General features: G+C 49.3%; 3 protein-coding genes across 6 annotated transcripts; 1 reads left to right on the forward strand and 2 right to left on the reverse strand.

The window, feature by feature from the left end:
* Positions 1-1,550: 1,550 nt before the first annotated feature.
* Positions 1,551-6,717, forward strand: CREB3L4 (cAMP responsive element binding protein 3 like 4). 4 transcript variants are annotated; one of them, XM_068540865.1, is made up of 10 exons: positions 1,551-1,638; positions 1,833-1,969; positions 2,393-2,570; positions 2,815-3,327; positions 5,113-5,205; positions 5,339-5,445; positions 5,562-5,630; positions 5,739-5,823; positions 6,017-6,113; positions 6,243-6,717. In XM_068540865.1, the coding sequence occupies exons 3-10, from the start codon at positions 2,397-2,399 to the stop codon at positions 6,434-6,436; spliced, it is 1,332 nt and encodes a 443-aa protein (XP_068396966.1). In that variant the 5' UTR covers positions 1,551-1,638; positions 1,833-1,969; positions 2,393-2,396; the 3' UTR covers positions 6,437-6,717. The 4 variants fall into 4 exon arrangements, with proteins under 4 accessions (XP_068396966.1, XP_068396967.1, XP_068396968.1 ...); XM_068540866.1 differs by lacking the exon at positions 1,551-1,638 and having other exon boundaries at positions 1,740-1,969; positions 2,815-3,061; positions 3,206-3,327; XM_068540867.1 differs by lacking the exon at positions 1,551-1,638 and having other exon boundaries at positions 1,740-1,969; positions 2,393-2,504; positions 2,815-3,061; positions 3,206-3,327.
* A 139-nt stretch (positions 6,718-6,856) lies between these two features.
* Positions 6,857-9,470, reverse strand: JTB (jumping translocation breakpoint). The gene is made up of 5 exons (XM_068540869.1): positions 8,755-9,470; positions 8,558-8,595; positions 8,266-8,348; positions 7,728-7,807; positions 6,857-7,178 (listed from the first exon to the last, which is right to left on the reverse strand). The coding sequence occupies exons 1-5, from the start codon at positions 8,835-8,837 to the stop codon at positions 7,022-7,024; spliced, it is 441 nt and encodes a 146-aa protein (XP_068396970.1). The 5' UTR covers positions 8,838-9,470; the 3' UTR covers positions 6,857-7,021.
* A 2,878-nt stretch (positions 9,471-12,348) lies between these two features.
* Positions 12,349-16,869, reverse strand: RAB13 (RAB13, member RAS oncogene family). The gene is made up of 8 exons (XM_068540868.1): positions 16,623-16,869; positions 14,866-14,926; positions 13,954-14,014; positions 13,637-13,714; positions 13,442-13,531; positions 13,255-13,320; positions 13,095-13,148; positions 12,349-12,913 (listed from the first exon to the last, which is right to left on the reverse strand). Exons 1-8 carry the CDS (start codon positions 16,744-16,746, stop codon positions 12,836-12,838), a joined length of 612 nt encoding a protein of 203 aa, XP_068396969.1. The 5' UTR covers positions 16,747-16,869; the 3' UTR covers positions 12,349-12,835.
* Positions 16,870-17,247: the final 378 nt, after the last annotated feature.

Below are 17,247 nucleotides of genomic sequence, written 5' to 3' on the forward strand. Positions count from 1 at the left end.
AGGAAAGCCAGAGTGGGAAAATTTGAGAAAGTCCCAGCAAGGTAGCTTCGTATAGTGCAAAGAATATGGGCTCAGGCATCCAAATCTTGGTTCAGCTACTTACAAAGTGTGAATGAAAAATGTTGCCTGCCATATGAGTAAACAAAGGATGTTGCAGCCATCAAGCCACTACAGGCGCCTCGTAAGCCCAGAGAGAACTCAGGATGGATAGGAATGGGCTGCCCTGCTGCCAAGCCCTCAGCCACTGCAGCCACCCCCAAAGGTGTGCCCTGAGGGACTTGGGATGGGATAGAACAGGAAACTGGCCCTAGAGAGCTAAGGTGCAAATCAAAGGAATAATTTCAGTGAGCCCAGGCTCTTACATTTTCCCATACATAGAGTGCTAAATTCATTAACTTGAGATATCTGGTTTTCTTTAATTAATAATAATCCTTTGATGTTCCTAATACCTGGTCTTTGTTGCAAAAACTCCTGTATATCCTGGTTCCTCCCTTACCTCTTTGGAGCAGTCCCTCAGAGCTGTCTGAGAGGCTGCCTCCCAGGCTTGAAGTCCTCAGAAAGACTGCCAAATAAAACAAAATTCTCAACTTTTAGGTTGTGCAATGTTTTTCAGTTAACAAGAGTAATCTTGAGAAAGTTACTTAACTTCTCTCTGCCAGCTGTGAGTTGTTATGAGAATTATATGAGCAACATGAGAATACCTGACCATGTATCAGTTACTCAATAAATATTAGATCCTGTTCTTGTCTTTACCCTCAGCCCACTTAAATTTTCACGGGAAGAATACCAGTTTGAACTCTGGATCCACAACCCAAATTTTTGTGCTTTATTCACTCAGCTATCCTTTATCTGAAGTACTGCTGGGGAGGCAGGCAGATGAAAATCATACCTATATCAGTATTATCCTCTATCCATTATTTTATTTAAAGTGAATTCCTGGGTCATCAGTCTCTGGACCAAGGCAAAATGTCCTGAGTTTCGGTATTACTACATTCTAGTCACGTATCTGTCTTCTCATTGGTAAAGTTAGTAAAACATTACCTGCCCTGTCTACCTCAGCGCTGTTGTGTGTTAATGAAGAACAATGCTTATAAAAAACATTTTGTAAACTATACAAATGCAGGACACATATTGCATATTGTCGTTGGTAATCATACGCAAAAAATAAGTCATTCCCAAACCAAATCCGAATGATTTTTTAACCTCTTGCAGTTTTCTAGGCCCTTGTCCCTCCGTTAGTTAACAGAGAGTCCTGTAGTGTGCGTATATAACTGCTGTTCTTTATCAGTAGCATAATGCATGGATTACGGATTTGGACAACCTGCGATTGCGCGACTTTCCGCCCGCTGAGTCAAAGCGCTGTCACATAACTTGGGTCAACAGGTTATTATTTACTCCCTAACACTTCGGAGTCACGTGGCAAGTGAAACCAAACCAAGCCTCAGCCCACATTCCGGAAGTTCCCCCGGCGCCCCACCCCCCCACACACCCCACCCCTTCCCTACAGTAAGTCTTCTAGCTCTTACCCTCCCTCAGAACCAAATCCCCGCCAGACAAATAAGTGCTCCGGCCGCATTGGCCCCACTCCTTCTCTGACAGCCCATTCCGACCAGTTACGGCGGAGCCTGCCTCGAGACGGTAATCCCATTGGCTCAATGCACTACCCCTCAAAACCTCTGGATGTCTTTAGCGTCCAATCAGACTCAAGTGTGGGAAGAGCGCCACGGGGTGGGGGAGGGGATGCCTCTGTCAGTCTTCGGCAATCCTATGGACTCTTCCCTCCTTTGTTTTCAACCCCGCCGTGGTCTCCCGCCTGTAAAACTGACGTCCAGAGGACAGGCACTCAAGCGTCCTGTGCTCCAGTCACAGCCATCTCTATCCTTCCCTGAGGAGCCAGCAAACCCTCAGGAAGATTTGCTATCGCTAGGAGAAACTGAGGCAGAAAGGGCAGGCTGCTGTTTTAAGACCGGTTTGTGCACGCTCCTCCTCTTAACCCCCTGCTCCAGCTGCTGCGCCCCTATCGTGGCTCCTGGCTAGGTGCAACCCACTTACGTAGTGTAAGGCTGGGGGCGGGGTTTGGCTAGGCAGGTCCAGGATGCGAGATCCTGGAGGAAAGAAAAGGTGTAGTGTTTAGGGCCATCAACGGGCTAGGCTGGCTTGGCAGGGCTGGGCTCTTCGGAACAGGTAATACCCAGGGGGGTGCCTGTTGGTCTGAACCAGAGAGATAAGGCCGAAGGCGAGATCTCCGGGTGACAGGTGAGGGGGCTGCACAGGTGAGGAAGGAGGATAATGGAAGAGGGAGAGGAGCCCAGAAACTGTGGGGGGTGGGGGAGGGGGAAAGCCATCATTCTCCTTCTGCAACTGCCCCCCTCCCCCCAATGCCTCCCCGCAGAAGCATGGATTTCAGAACCCCTGACCTGCTGGAAATGTGGCTGGAGCCTCCAGAAGACGTCTTCTCAACAGGATCCTTCCTGGAGCTGGGACTCCATGGTCCACCTTCAGAGGTCCCAGTAACTAGGCTACAGGAACAGGGGCTGCAAGGCTGGGAGTCCAGTGGGGGCCATGGCTTTGTGAGTGTGATGAACGGGAGTGGGTGTGGGTTGAGACAACTCTGTGATAAGAAGTCCAAGAGGCTTCAGCTTCCACTTAGAGAGAGGTCTGAAGACAGAGCCCCTAAAATAGACATGAGCTGTAACTATCCTCATGTCCAAGGACAGAAGGGACTGAAACTGAAGCATGAAGGATCTAGTTTTGACGTTAGATAGGACTTCCAGAATTCTTCCTTATACACATATACACCCTCTTCTACTGTAGGGTCTTCAAGAGAGTGAGCCTGAAGATTTCCTGAAACTTTTCATTGATCCCAATGAAGTGTACTGCTCAGAAGCATCTCCTGGCAGTGACAGTGGAATCTCTGAGGATCCTCGCCATCCAGACAGTCCCCCTGCCCCCAAGCCACCCAGTTCCCCTGCCCTCTATGAGGTTGTCTATGAGGCAGGGACCCTGGAGAGGATGCAGGGGGAAGCTGGGCCAGCTGTAGGGCTCATCTCCATCCAAATAGGTCAGTGTTCTTTGTGGGAAGCGGACAATGGCCCTTCAGGTCCAGCCCTAACCCTGGGGTTAAGGGAGTTTCCCCAACCTGTGCCACTACCCAGGGCCTGCGGCCATCCATCTCCTTTCTCCCAGCCACCTATGTTTCCCTCAGATCAGTGGAGCCCACCATTTATGGTGCCTGATGCCTGTGTGGTCAGTGAGCCGCCTCCCGATGCTCATGCCCACATCCTGCCCAGAGCAGGCACTGTAAACTCAGTGCCTCCCGCAGCCCTGGTGAGTCCTGGGGGTCAGCTGGGTTCAGTACTCCCTGATACACAGAACTGGGGAGAAGGGGATGAGGGAGGGGAAAACTGATGCTGAACACTGTCTTTGCCCTAATTTTTGTGGCATCAGGCCTGAATGCCAGGGAGATGTGGGCAACTTTAAGAGCAGGAAAAGACAAGAGAGACAGAATCCCTTGGGGGTAAGGGGGTGATGCCTCAGTTAAGGAGAGGGTGGGCTGAGGGAATCCAGGGATAGGGCTTAGGAGAAAGCCCGGACCCATGAGCATTGTCTGCTCGGCTAGGGCCATCGTCTCGGCTTTGGGTCAGGATGTGGAAATGTGACAGGCCACCTGGGAATCCAACTGGTTACTGGGCACAGAATGTAGAAGCAACTGCAACTACGTTTTTTACTGGAACAATGGTTCACCAGGCACCCACTGCCCATGGTTACAGTGTAGGGGGGTAACACATCACACACCTTCCCAAGGCTAGCTGGGCTGGTTCCTGCAGCAGGGATGAGGAGGGGGTCTTGCCCAGGTCACTGTTCCTCCCTTTATCCTGAAAAGAACTCCTTGTGTGCAAAAGGCAGGGAATAGGTTCTAGCCTCCCCGCAAATCTGTGATTGAAGCTGAGACCAGAAGCCAAGCCAAGCATCTTGGAATCTTGGGCTGAGGAATCTTAAAAAGTCCGAGGCATCTAAATTTGAGTGTGCATCAGAAACACTGGGGAGTTTGTACTGGGCCACCAGGGAAGTCCCGGTTTTGTTTTCTTTTGTTTTTGGTTTTGTTTTTGAAATAAAACCCTCTAGGGGAATTCCCTGGCAGTCCAGTGGTTAGGACTCTGCGCTTCCACTGCAGCGGGCACAGGTTCCATCCCTGGTCAGGAACTAAGGTCCCGCAAGCCGCACAGCGCGGCCAAAAATACATACATACATACATACATACATACATACATACATAAATACCTCTAGACCTCATTTTTAGAGATTTTGATTAGGTGGATTGGGAGGGACACCCCTCTAACGATTCACCAAATAGTCACAGAGGCAAGAAGGGAACATCAGAATAAGGCAGAGATAGAAGTGGTTTAGCTAAAAGCCAAAGACCATCAACAGGCAAAAGCAAATTCCTCTTGAGTCACAAAGTGAAGCATAAATCTTTCAAAAAGAAGTATTAGTTAGAAAAGCAAGTTACTCACCTGATGGGCTCACATTAACCAGACACCTATGTTCCCCACATACTTTGTTATGAGAAGTTGTTCAGTCTGGTTGCCTTTGGGGAATTCTTTGAGAGGGGACAGAACTTCAGTCTGAAAGGTAGGGCTCAGCCCCTAGGGGAGGATGGGCCATCGCCCCAGGGATCTCCTTGTGGTTGGCAGGTAATGGTAACACTCTGCCAAGCTGAAGTTAATGGCGACAATGAATCATTTGCCTGCTGTAAGATCAAGCAAACCCTACCTTAGTGAGTTACTCCACATCCTCTTCCAATACCCCCAAGGTCTGCGGAAATGTGGACCAGAATAGGCCCTTCCTAACTTGCTGTGATTACCAAGGTCTTAAGTCTGTGGGCAAAAATATGACAAAACCACCTTTCTCCCTTGTCAGCCTCAGGAAGTCCCTGTGGTTTAATCAACAGTCTGTCTGCATTAAGGTCCCTGCCCCTCATCTCATTTTACGGTTTGTTATTCCTCAGTGCAAATAGGAAACACTCTCCAGGAGGCATGTAAGGGGAACAGCATGAGTACTGAAAATGGGATGACCCTCTCTCCATTCTCATCTTCTCTCGTCCCCCACCAGCTGCCCTGTCAAACCTTGTTCCTGACAGAAGAGGAGAAGCGTCTGCTGGGACAGGAAGGGGTGTCCCTACCCTCTCACCTGCCCCTCACCAAGGTAACATGCTTCCCCAAAGGGTATCGTAACCCAGCGGCCCTACCATGGCCTCTGAGGAGCCAGGATAGCAGGGGAAGAGTTGAGGAGTTGGGGGAGGTTAAGGGCCCAGGACTGACACACCCTGGGCCCCCAGGCAGAGGAGAGGGTCCTCAAGAAGGTCAGGAGGAAAATCCGTAACAAGCAGTCAGCTCAGGACAGTCGGCGGCGGAAGAAAGAGTACATCGATGGACTAGAGAGCAGGTATGTTTGGACTCACATTTCTGGATTCACGACTGGGCCCCCTTCCTCACCAAGGCAGGCAAGGTCAGGGACTCATGTGATTACAGAGCCTTATCCTACCTTTCCACCCTTCCTAGGGTAGCTGCCTGTTCTGCACAGAACCAGGAACTACAGAAAAAAGTCCAGGAGCTGGAGAGGCACAACATGTGAGTGAAAACATAGTGTGTGTGTTGGGGTAAGGGTGCAGCACACAGGGATACCATTCTTGGGCCCTGGTTCCCAGGAGATCTAACTCTTCATTCCTCGTTTCCCAGCTCCCTGGTGACTCAGCTCCGCCAGCTGCAGATGCTTATTGTTCAAACCTCCAACAAAGCTGCCCAGACTAGCACTTGTGTTCTGGTACCATTAATCTCTTTCCCATCTCCCCTGCCACCTCCTCCATCTTCTGCCAGGTTGCCATGCTGATGCCCCCACTCCGTAGCCAGACCTATCTTCCCATCCCTGATGACCCCAACTGCCCCCTAGTCACTCTGCCCTCTGCTCCCTTCCCTTATTGTCCCCACAGCCCAAATGTCCTCTTGCTTCTTCCCAGATCCTTCTTTTCTCCTTGGCTCTCATCATCCTGCCCAGTTTCAGCCCCTTTCAGGGCTTACCAGAAGCTGGGCCTGAGGATTACCAGCCTCATGGAGGTGAGAGGCAAGGGCAGGAAAGGACTCTGTTTTCCAGAGTAGTCAAGAAGTGGGAGGGAGGTCCTGTTCTGTCTAGGATCCCCAACCAAGGGAGCACTATTCTACTGCCCTTTTTCCTTCACCCCACAGTGATTTCCAGAAACATCCTGACTCACAAGGACATGACAGAAAATCTGGAGAATCCAGCGGTAGAGTCCAGATTGGAGGGGCCACCTGGGGCCAAGGGTGTAAATGGCTCAACAAGGACACTGCTTGAGAAGACAGGAGGGAGGGCAGGCCCCAGCAGGCACATCAGAACTGTGTTGCATGCAGATGAGATGTGAGCTGTAACACTTCCTGGCCCACTTCTCAATCACAATAAGGAATCCAGGGCTCCGCTGTGGTTCTGCTTCCTCCTGGGGTTCCCACTCAGGGCTCTTTGGCTTCAGGGGTCTGAATCACATCAGGATGCCCTAGATGTCTGTACCCCATGGCTCAGTCTGCCTATGTCAGGAGGCACCTCAAATACTTTTGTCATGTATCTGTGATTTTATTTCTTCTTTGGGGATAGAGTTGAGGGGAAAATGACATTTTGGCTGAGAAATAAATTTTTTTTTTGCTAAAATTGTATCCTGACAGTTTTAACTAATAGTAGAAGAGGGAGGAAGATAGGTACCTGGTAAACTGGGGCCTAAAGTTGCCACCCCCTTTCCCTCTCTACCCCCATGACTTCCTGCCCCAAACCAAATTACACTAGGGAAGGAAACGATTTTACTCTTTTTATTCTGCTCATTAATGATTTAGACAAGGAAGATGGGAGAAAGGGGGTGCCACCACAAGGTTCCAGAGAACCAGGGGCACGAGTCAGTTCATTCCACTTTCTGTCTGAGGTAGGGTCTCTAAGACCCAGATGAAAGGGGAGGAGGTAGCTATATGGACTCAATTTGCTTCCGGACCTTTTCCAGCGCCTTTCTGTCCAGTTGTCGCTGACGAACAATGACAAGGCAAGCAAAGACCAAGGCCACACCTATGACAGTCCCTTCGAATTTCCAGAATAAGTGTTGTTCCATCAGAGCTGAGCGGCAGCTGAGGGCAAGAAGAAACAGTTATCCCCAGGGAAGGCCAGACTGCCTCTCCCTCTAATCTCCCTCCTGTTTCATCCTCACCAAGATATATCTGAGGAGAAAAGAGGAAACCAGCGTCAGCCTTCTAAAGTGTTGACAGTACAGGGACTTCCCTGATGGTCCAGCGGTTAAGACTCCGCGCTTCCACTACAGGGAGCACAGGTTTGATCCCTGGTCGGGGAACTAAGATCCAGCATGCCGCATGGTGCGGCCAAGAATAAAAATAAAGTGTTTACAGTACATTAATCCCATTCAAATATTTAATTTATTTTCTGGTGAGATAAGCAGAGCTGGTATCAACCAGTTTTACTGATGAGAAAATATGGCCAATAATATAGTGCTGAGGAGTAGAGCTGGGACTTGGGTTCAAGTAATTTGCCTCCAAATCCCCTCCCCTTTCCAATATGCCATGCTACCTCCATACAAAGAGGAAGAGGCAGGACTATCTACCTAAAGTCATAGGAGCAAAGGAGGTGATCTAGGAGGATTCAAGAAGAGAAACAGCACTTGCCTTTTGAACTCGCTCCTCTTAGATGAGCTGCATGTGATTTTCTCCACATACCCGGTGGAGCCACACTCGGGGGTGGTTTTCTGCCAGGAGGAAAGGACCAAAGCACTTGTTAGGAAGGGGCAGCCGGAGAAACAGGAAGGCTGCCATTCAGAATGGGCAGGTGTCCAAGTGCTACGGCTCGGAGCTGGTAGGCAACAGAGAACTAATGAAGAGTTCTCATGGGGGTGATGAGGTGGTGGTTACAGGATGAGAAGTACGTGTTACTAAGAACACTTCAGGGTCAATAGTCTACGAGAGGCAAGGGCAGGTTCCAGAACCTACTAGATTAAAAATGAACAGAGCACGGTTATTAGCTGAACGTTGCCATTAACTTGGAAAGAAAAGGGCACATTTTCAGGGGGAAGACCAGTTCAGATTTGGACTCACACTGAGACTGCAAGGAAAAAGACGAAAAGACAATGCAAAGGCATACTTAGATAGTCAGACAGTCCCTGTCTGATTCGATGTGAGAAGAAGGGGAGAGAAAACAGATACTCACAGCCTGGAAATTAGAACATGGAGCACACTCTTCCGCCACCACAAACTCTTCCACCAGCCAGCACGGCAAATTTGAGGTGCTCACTAGACAGGGAGAGAAATGCAAGCCCCAGACCTCGTTCACAAAATATTTCTCCCCTAAGTTCTGCCCATGAACTTCCCAGCACAGCTGAATGCCCTCGCTCCACGTGGTGCCGCCCTTTTCCACCTGATCTCTAGGTATATGGGAGGAGGTCAAAACAAAACAAAACAAAAAAACTATAGGGGCGTTGGGTTCCCAGACCATCACCCACCTGACAGCTTCTCCTCCCGCACGGGAGCTTCTGCTTGGCTGAAGCGGGTGAGGGGGGGGGAAATGCGCAAAAGTCAGAAGCCGGAAAACAGGGAACCTCCCCCCCCCCCCATCATCTCCACGGTCCAGGGACACAGGGGGCGGGGACGATCCGATCCTCCCGTCCCCTCCTTTTCCCTGCCCTCAGCCCCTCCTTACCAGAGCCTTAAAGTGAAAGCGCAGAGCAACCAGCAGAGGTGGCGGCCCTGGGGGAGGCCACGCCTCCCTGCGCCCGCTGGCATGGAGTGCTCAGTGTCCCACCTGTCGGGACAGAGGAACCTGCCTGACTGGCCTCGTGCCTCGGTCGGAACGCAGAGACCGCGCTTACACTGCAGTCCTCGGGGAGGTTCCAAGTCGGGGCTGCGAAAGGCTGGGGTTGCCTATCAGATCAAAGGCTCTTTCAGTACGCCCCCATGGTCACGGCGAGAAAAGGCAATACGCATTTGCTGGGTAGGACCGTGAGCTTCCTTCTTCGGACTGGTACGGTCCTCACGGAAAGCCGAGGGGGCGTAGAGCCTAGCACCTCCTCTGCTCCGCTTCCGCCCCCGGCGCCTCCATCTTGCGCGCGGAGGATCCTGGGCACGGGCAGGTTTGCCAGAGCTAGGCCAGTCATCGGAAGAAGAGGCCCGTGGCTTGCCTGATGGGCCTCGTAGTCTTCCGCCCGCTGCTCCCTGGGAATTGGGTCTCCCTGCATTTGTGCAGCGAGATGCGACCCATTGGCTCGGCGCACCGTTGCATTATGGTCCTGGTAGTCTTCTGCCGGAACCGAGAAGATGGCGGCTGTCAGGCTTGTGGTCGTTCTCGACGCACCGTGGGCTGTCGCCTTTTTGCCCCTCTGGGCTACGTGTACAGCGAGACATAAAAAAGAACGATACGTCGCCCTCTCAGGACTTTCCTCCCTCTTTAAAATCCGAGGACTCACCATTAAGCATCAGACTTTCTGATACCCCTCCCCCTTCCCGCCTCGAACGAGGGTCAAGGGGAGAACCTGTGTTGGCGGTCCAGGGATGGAGGCGAAACTGCACTTCCTCCTCCCTCCAGGGGCAGGAATACCAGAGACATTCTGTGAATGAAGGCTTCCCCTGTCTCCGGGCTCCCACTCAGCTCTACTCAGACGTCACCTTCTCGCATGTTAATTGCTAAGTTACTCCCCAGAACCGGTCCTTTGAATAACCTCCTTAAATGTTCTCAGCTCTTCCTTGCTCCTACCTAATGCAATTAGAAGAGCGTGAGATTTGAAATCCCAAGAAGCGTTGAGTCTAGGTTCTATAGGTTCAGGTGCTTATTAGCTACATGACTTTAGGACGGCATCTGGCTGTCAGTGTTCTGTGGAAAACGGAAATGCTAATGTGCATTTTCTAGGTTTTTTTTTTTTTGCGAGATGCAAATGAAATGTGTATGAAAATCCTTTATTCTCTTCTAATTATATGGCCTCACATTTCTATTGTACTTTTTGAATTCAACGTTTAACTCATTTTGATCCTTTTCAGTAATCCTGAGGAATCAGAGTTGATATTACGCCTATTTTATGAATAAGCTCAGAGTGTGTCACTTGTCCAAGGGCACACAACTAGTAGGAGAGCTGCAACCTAAGCCTGGACTTTCAACTCCCAGGCCACAGATTTGTGCCTGCTTTCCCTCCCCATGGAGCCAAACCTTGACATATATCCAGAACTGCAGTGACTTGACCCACATTCTGGGTTCATGCTTTACTCTCTGGTAATGTATTAGTCACTACCCTAATTCTGCCAGAAATTTCCTCCTAGTTTTACATATATGTATGTCTGCAGCCTCTCAGACAACTGGACTATGAGTTTAGTTTTCATAGTTGCTCAGTAGATAGATAGGAGGTATTTAAAATAAACTTCATATAAATCTAGGCACTATTAATAATCTGTATCCCACCTCTTAAGATCAAAGCACTTGTCCCCATGCTTTCTTCTTGTTAACTCTGCTCCACACTCTCCTCCCTCAGGAAGTCTTTTTAGCCTAAAGAGCACAGCTACTCCCCTCCCCCACAGCCCTAAGAGCTAGCGCACTTTTGGAGATCAACAGTATATCTGGTGCTACATCCCATAAATTCTCTCTTCCCAGCAGACTGAAATCTGGCTGCTCAAGAGCAATAACTAACAGACTGGAAAGATCACTGGGCGGGAGTTGAAAAAACAACAACCACCTGGTGAGGGCTGAGCTTTAATTTTGCTTGTAACTATTTGTTCCTTTAAGTTGTGATTTGTCTGTATATGTCAATAGTTGTATGTTACAGAAAGTAGGATATTGGTTTTTTTCCCAGTATTTTTCAGCCATAATAAAAGTTTTGGCTGAAATACAGTATTCTGTTACTCCTTACCCAATCCCACTGTGCCTCATGACAAGCTGGAAGATTTTGTAAGATCTCACTTCCAATAGCCGTACCAAGCAACTGAATAGGGTCTCCATGCTGAAACTGGATTTTAAAATATCTGCTCTGGGGTATGACAAAGATGTCGGTCAGTCTTCTTCCTGGGATTCACAAAATGCAAGTCTTTCCTCATCTCTTGAGCAAATTAAGCTAGCTGAGCAGTTGACTACAGAGCTCACACATAAGCCACAGATAAGGATCGTCACCCCATCGAAGCTTGGATACGTAATACATTTATCAAATTATTCTCCACATTTATCAAATTATTTTCTGAGTCCTTTTCCTGGCACTGTCAGACTCTTTCTGAGTGTTGTCTTTTACCAACAGAAACAGCAGCACACAAAAAGGCTTTGCTGACAGCTCCAGGGTTGTGCCATCCACTTCCACACTGCAGGCTTGGGGATTTCTTAAATGCCTTGAACATCATATCCATGAATAAAACTTCTAATGGTACTTTGTCTAAACCAAACCTGACGTTTTCATTATCCTGATAAAAGGTCAAGTCTGTGAGATAATTTTGCTGTTTAAAAGTACTGTGTAAGAGTGAAAGGGGTCTACATATACTTAAGGGAACTCAAGCCTAAGGTTTTGGGGTTTTTTTTGGCCACACCATGCAGCATGCAGGATGTTAGTTCCCTGACCAGGATCAAACCTGTGCCCCCTGCATTGGGAGGCAGAGTCTTAACCACTGTACCACCAGGGAAGTCCCAAGTCTAAGTTTCTTTTTCGTGGTTCTTTTGCATGCCAATAGTTTTGCTTCTTTGTTATTCAGTAGTTAGGGGCAGTTTTTGTTAAATTTTACTAGTCCCTTTTCTAGTAAGTACCACCCAGAGGTTATATTAACTTGACCATTGTGCTTGGCACATAGTAGACGCTCAATAAATATTTATGACTAAATAAACCTCTTCTGTGTCTCATTTTCCTCACCTATAAAAGCAGATAATAATGCTTACTAGTTACTTAAAGGGATTCCTGGCAGAATCAAAGATGCTAGCAGAAATCACTGGATAAAAAATACTGGTTCTGCTATTTCCCTGAGGCTAGGGCTGTCACTCCTCTGGGGAGGCCAAAGAAAGAGTCCTGCTCTTTTAGAATCTCCTGGACAAGACCCTGCACACAAGAATCCTCTAAATCCCATGCTGGAAAGAGGATGTCCAGACCTTCAGTTTCAAAGAAACTCTGCTCCTTGTTTCCCTCATCAATTAAACAGCTGGGGAAGGGAGAGTTGTAGGATTAGACATCACAGGAACTCAGCCAGATTCAAGCAGACCAACCACCTCAGAGAGACAAGAATTAGGTTTATGAGTAGAGAGCAATTCCGACAATGATGAAAGTTACCCAAAGCAGGGACATTTGTGCAAATGGTGGCCTTTAATACTGAGAAAGACCATGCAGAGTGACAGGATAGGACCAAACCTTCAGAGGGTGGTGCTGAGCCAGCCTCTCACAGGACCCTAAAGCCTGCTCCAGTAACAGAATAAATCAATTATTTATCTACATTTATATTTGCCCTGGAAACCCACAGAAGGTCTGAGGCTTAGGGCCATCTATCCTTCCTTTCCTCCTGCCTCTCTTCCTACCTCCTTTTCACCTTCTTTCACTTTCTCAGTTCTTTCCCTTCTTCTTGCCTCTCCTTCCCTCTCTAGTCTACCTCCTTCTTTTCCTCTTTCCTCCTCGCTCCTTCCTTTTTTCTTCTCCGCATTCTCCCCATTCTTCCACCATCTACCCATCTCTATCCCTCCAAGCCCCACGTGCTACTTCTCCCCTGCCCGGCCCCTCAGCCCTGCCTCCCTCAGGTTCAGCCTCCAGGCTTAGGGCGGAGGGGCAGAAGGGGAGTCCTCAGCCCAGGGAGCACTTGTTGGTGTTCTTCTTGTCACAAGTTTTCAGGTCAGTGCTGGGGGGCTTGTTGCTGTTTCCCTAGAGGGAGAAGGGTACAGGGGTCAGGGTGAGAATGGCTAGCGGGTCTGGGGTCACCCTCATGGGCAGTCTTAGCACTGCTCTCGTCAGTTTTTACTCCCAACGCGCGCGTGCACACACACACACGCACACGCACACACACACACGCACAGTTGTACTTAGCCCAGCAGAACCAACTCACTGATCTCCGGCCTCCTGACTTGAGCAAGATGTCCCGGGCCAGGGAACTGAAAGCCTAATGTGGGGAAAGTAGAGATTGGTCAGAACAGGTTGGAGGGGAGGATAAGTCTATCTTCCAATACTTCATCTCTTTGAGGGATGAAGGATGGGGTGTGTCTCACCTCATCTACATTCATGCTGGATTTAGCACTTGTCTCGAAAAATCGGATTCCATGCTCCCGAGCCAACTGCATGGAGTGAAGCGGTAAGAAGAGAGTTGGATGAAGGGCAGCAGCCAAGTCCTCTGCAATCCGGCCTCATCTTGGCTCTCCTGGCCCAGTTCTAGAACATCGCCCAGCCTGCTCTTACCTTATCGGCCTGCTCCTTCTGGACCTTCCTCTTGGCCTCCATATCACACTTGTTCCCCAGTAAGAGGCGCTCTACCCCAGCCGAGGCATTCTGGGACAAAAGGTAAGAGTAAAAGTTGGGTCCTGCTCATTTTCACAGTCTCCTTCATCCTCCAGGTTCTACCCAATTCCCCTGTCTCTCTGGGAGGGTCCTCACCTCTTTGATGCTCTTCATCCAGTTCTGAATATTCTCGAAGGATTTCTCATCTGTGATGTCATATACTAGGATAATGCCCTGGGGAATGGCAGAGTTCATAATGGAGCCTTGTACCATATTCCCCTGTTTAGGCTTTCCACTGCCCTCTAAGTGACCCTGCAAATTCTATCCACAAGTCTAATCACTAGGCCACATGGGGCCCTCTGCAACCCATACTGTGCCCCTCCCCATTTTTCTCTGCCCCAACTCCTGTCCCTCTATATTCATACATTCTAGTGCCTCATGCCTCATCCCTTGTCCAGAACCACACTTCATACCATGGCTCCACGGTAATAGGCAGTAGTTATCGTCTTGAATCGCTCTTGGCCAGCTGTGTCCCTGAAGAGGTGGAATATTTCATGGGGTGGGATACAGGGAAGAGGTCTCCAAAGAGAGAATCCCACCCCCACCCCCTAAGAATTTAGCTTTTGCAACTGAAAGGAACAGAATCAGGAAACAGTAAAGGAAGAAAGGGATAAAAGACAGTTGAGCTGATACTGAGTGATGGTAAAGGCCTAAGAAACAGGTCTTTCTGTTTTATTCATTGTTTACTCTGTGCCAAGCACTGTGTATATATCATTTTATTTGTGCCATTTTATGTAATCTTCACTCTATCCTTGTGAGACATGTTTTATTGTCTCTATTTTACAAATGAGGAAACAGATTTAGAGAGGCCAAATAACCGATGAAGGTCATTCTGTACCAGAACCAGGATTGAACCACATTCTCCTCTTATCTGTTGTATCATAATGCCTCCATTAAGCCTTTTACCACTTGACACCCTTAGGGTCTCCAGCTTCCTCAGGGCAGTCAGGTCAAACCTCTACACTTGGCTTTATGGCCTCTCCACTAGACTGAGAGTCAAGTCTTAATTCTGCTATTTGCTATTTAATTGTTTAGAGCCTGTTTCCACATTATAGTTCAACAGACAATTGATCTAGCTAGACAGTTGCCAAGTTCAGAGGATGCTCCAAGTCCGGGAGAGGCAAGAGAATTACAAAAAAGCTGAAAATAGTTGAGTAAGCAGGAAGAGAGATGAAAGGACATCTGAATGAGGTGACAGAAATGGATTAGAAAATGTACTGGAAGGAGCATTGGGAAAGGGAGAGAAATGAAGCTAAAAAGAAGAGAAACACCTATAGGAGGTAAATGAGGAAGTCTGTCTTAGGAGGCCTGACGGAGTCACTCACCAGACTTGCAGTTTGATCTTTTTCCCCTCTATATCCACAGTGCGGATCTTGAAATCAATTCCTAGAGGTGGAGAGTGTACACTGAAATTGAGACATGTATACACACGTATGTAAAAGTGTGTGGTGAGAGGGACAGGAATGGAGCAGTGGCAGTGCCAGAAATTCTGCAGGGCAGGCACTTGGGAAGCAATCTTGTAGGAAGTGTAAAACTAGGGGGATTTTCTCAAAGCTGTACTTGTATAGCAAGCATATTGTTTTTACTTAGATTTTATGGATTTTGTAGGGGAGAAGGTGATGAAAATTCTGCACGGAGGCTTAAGGCCTCTAAGGCACTTATTGGGTCCACTTAGCCATGCCAGCTGACAACTCTCTCAATTCAATCTGTCTCCCCCAAAATATTACTTTCAGATTCCTTTTTCCTTCTGTTTTCTTAGAACCCTCTACCCTCGGTTCTCCCACCTACCCTCCTGGCCCTACAGGGTAAAGAGCAAGGAAAAAGGTAGCTGATGACAGTCTATGTGAATTAACTAGTAGGCCAGGCTTGGAAACAAGAAAATTTGAGGCTAAACAAGATTCCCCCAAGACTGAATTAGGAGAGAGGGGCATTTTTCTCTCCTCTTTCTAACCACAATGTCTTGATACTCTCCTTGTCTTATTTCCCAGGCCAGAGGAGATTAAGAATGATGAGAGGGGGGCTTCCCTGGTGGAGCAGTGGTTAAGAATCCGCCTGCCAATTCAGGGGACACGGGTTCGAGCCCTGGTCCAGGAAGATCCCACATGCCGCGGAGCAACAAAGCCTGTGTGCTGCAACTACTGAGCCTGCGCTCTAGAGCCAAAGTGCCACAACTACTGAGCCCGTGTGCCACAACTACTGAAGTCCACGCACCTAGAGCCCGTGCTCTGCAACAGCAGAAGCCACTGCAGTGAGAAGCCTGCGCACCTCAAGGAAGAGTAGCCCCCGCTCACCGCAACTAGAGAAAGGCCGTGCGCAGCAACGAAGACCCAACACAGCCAAAAATATATAAATAAAATAAATAAATTAAAAAAAAAAAAAAGAATGATGACAGGGGAGGAGGGGAGACAACGTTCTCAGTGGAAACTTGTGCACCTCCCCCAAGCCTGAGGAGGCTGAGTCACCAGGCTGACTCAGAGACCCCAAAAGTCCCCTCACTCTGCCTTCCTCACCAGGCTGACTGCATGCTCCTGATCCCAGTCCTTGGGCCACTCTCCAGCACACCCAGCCGCTCTGTTCCATCTTCCCCAACCCCTATTAAGTTGAGGGGCAGGGAGACTGGAGACTGCAAAGTAGATGGTAAGGTGGGAATGCAATGGGAGAGTATGCAAACTCAGTGGGACAGAAAGAAGCTAGCAGAACTGGGAGACAGATGTTCAGGGAGAGGGGATACAGGAAATGTGGAGAGTGGATCAAGAGTTCTAGGTGGATGGGGGTGGGGGAAGAGGAGCTGAGAGGGAAGTAAAGAATGGTTCATGTGGTTTTGGGGAGACAAGGGAAACAGGTGGTACCAAGAAAATAAGGGGCTGGCACAACTGAGGAGTAACCTGGAGGTCTCAGAGAGGTTAGAGGTTTGGGTACTATCCGGAGACTTATAAGGGGGATGGGTCTGAAACGGGGTTGAGGAACTGGAGTTCAGAAGCCTGACTCTAAGGGGACTTAAAAGTGGGCCACAAATAATCCAAGAGCCTGAGGATGAGGGCATGGGGGAGTCGGGGATCTAGGGTATGGCCAGTGGGCTCACCGATGGTGGAGATGTAAGTGTTGTTGAAGTTGTCCTCTGCAAAGCGAATGATCAGACAAGTCTTGCCCACCCCCGAGTCCCCGATCAGCAGCAACTTGAAGAGGTGGTCGTAGGCTTTGGCCATGGCGGACACTGGGGGTGCCGGGAGAGGGGTGGGGAAGCGCCGTGCACTGGTAGGCGGGATCGGAGGGCTGGCAAACAGAGCGGCCCCGGAGCCCAGGCCAGGAAGTTTTCCTCCCTCTCCGCCCAGGCTCCGGGAAAAAGGAGAGGCGGCACTCCTCTGGGCCCCACCCCCTGCCCGCCCACCCCTGTCTGCTGGCCAAGGAGGCCAGCCCGGTCTTCGGCTCTCTGGGCTTTCCTTTCCCAGCCAACACTGGCCTGTCTCCTTAGCCATTTCCCATAGCTTTTTGCTTACTTTCGTCCCCTTTTTTTAAAAAAATTAATTAATTTATTTACTTATTTTATTTTTGCCTGTGTTGGGTCTGTTGCTGCGCGTGGGCTTTCTCTAGTTGCGGCGAGCGGGGGCTACTCTTCGTTGCAGTGCGCGGGCTTCTCATTGCGGTGACTTGTTGCAGGGTACAGGCTCTAGGCGCGCGGGCTTCCGTAGTTGTGGCACGCGGGCTCA

This window comes from Eschrichtius robustus, chromosome 3 (assembly GCF_028021215.1).
Source record: "Eschrichtius robustus isolate mEscRob2 chromosome 3, mEscRob2.pri, whole genome shotgun sequence".
Classification (NCBI taxonomy): Eukaryota; Metazoa; Chordata; class Mammalia; order Artiodactyla; family Eschrichtiidae; genus Eschrichtius; species Eschrichtius robustus.

Excerpts from the sequence above, each read along its gene's own strand:
- CREB3L4 (XM_068540865.1), top strand. The coding sequence starts at position 2,397 with ATGGATTTCAGAACCCCTGACCTGCTGGAAATGTGGCTGGAGCCTCCA. Across the intron at positions 2,571-2,814 it reads CCAGTGGGGGCCATGGCTTT|GGTCTTCAAGAGAGTGAGCC; the intron begins GTGAGTGTGATG and ends CTTCTACTGTAG. Across the intron at positions 6,114-6,242 it reads GGATTACCAGCCTCATGGAG|TGATTTCCAGAAACATCCTG; the intron begins GTGAGAGGCAAG and ends TTCACCCCACAG.
- JTB (XM_068540869.1), bottom strand. The coding sequence starts at position 8,837 with ATGCCAGCGGGCGCAGGGAGGCGTGGCCTCCCCCAGGGCCGCCACCTC. Across the intron at positions 7,808-8,265 it reads CATGTTCTAATTTCCAGGCT|AAAACCACCCCCGAGTGTGG; the intron begins GTGAGTATCTGT and ends TCCTCCTGGCAG. Across the intron at positions 7,179-7,727 it reads AAGAGGAGCGAGTTCAAAAG|CTGCCGCTCAGCTCTGATGG; the intron begins GCAAGTGCTGTT and ends TCTTGCCCTCAG.
- RAB13 (XM_068540868.1), bottom strand. The coding sequence starts at position 16,746 with ATGGCCAAAGCCTACGACCACCTCTTCAAGTTGCTGCTGATCGGGGAC. Across the intron at positions 14,015-14,865 it reads AAGATCAAACTGCAAGTCTG|GGACACAGCTGGCCAAGAGC; the intron begins GTGAGTGACTCC and ends CCACCTCTTCAG. Across the intron at positions 13,149-13,254 it reads CCAGCATGAATGTAGATGAG|GCTTTCAGTTCCCTGGCCCG; the intron begins GTGAGACACACC and ends TCCCCACATTAG.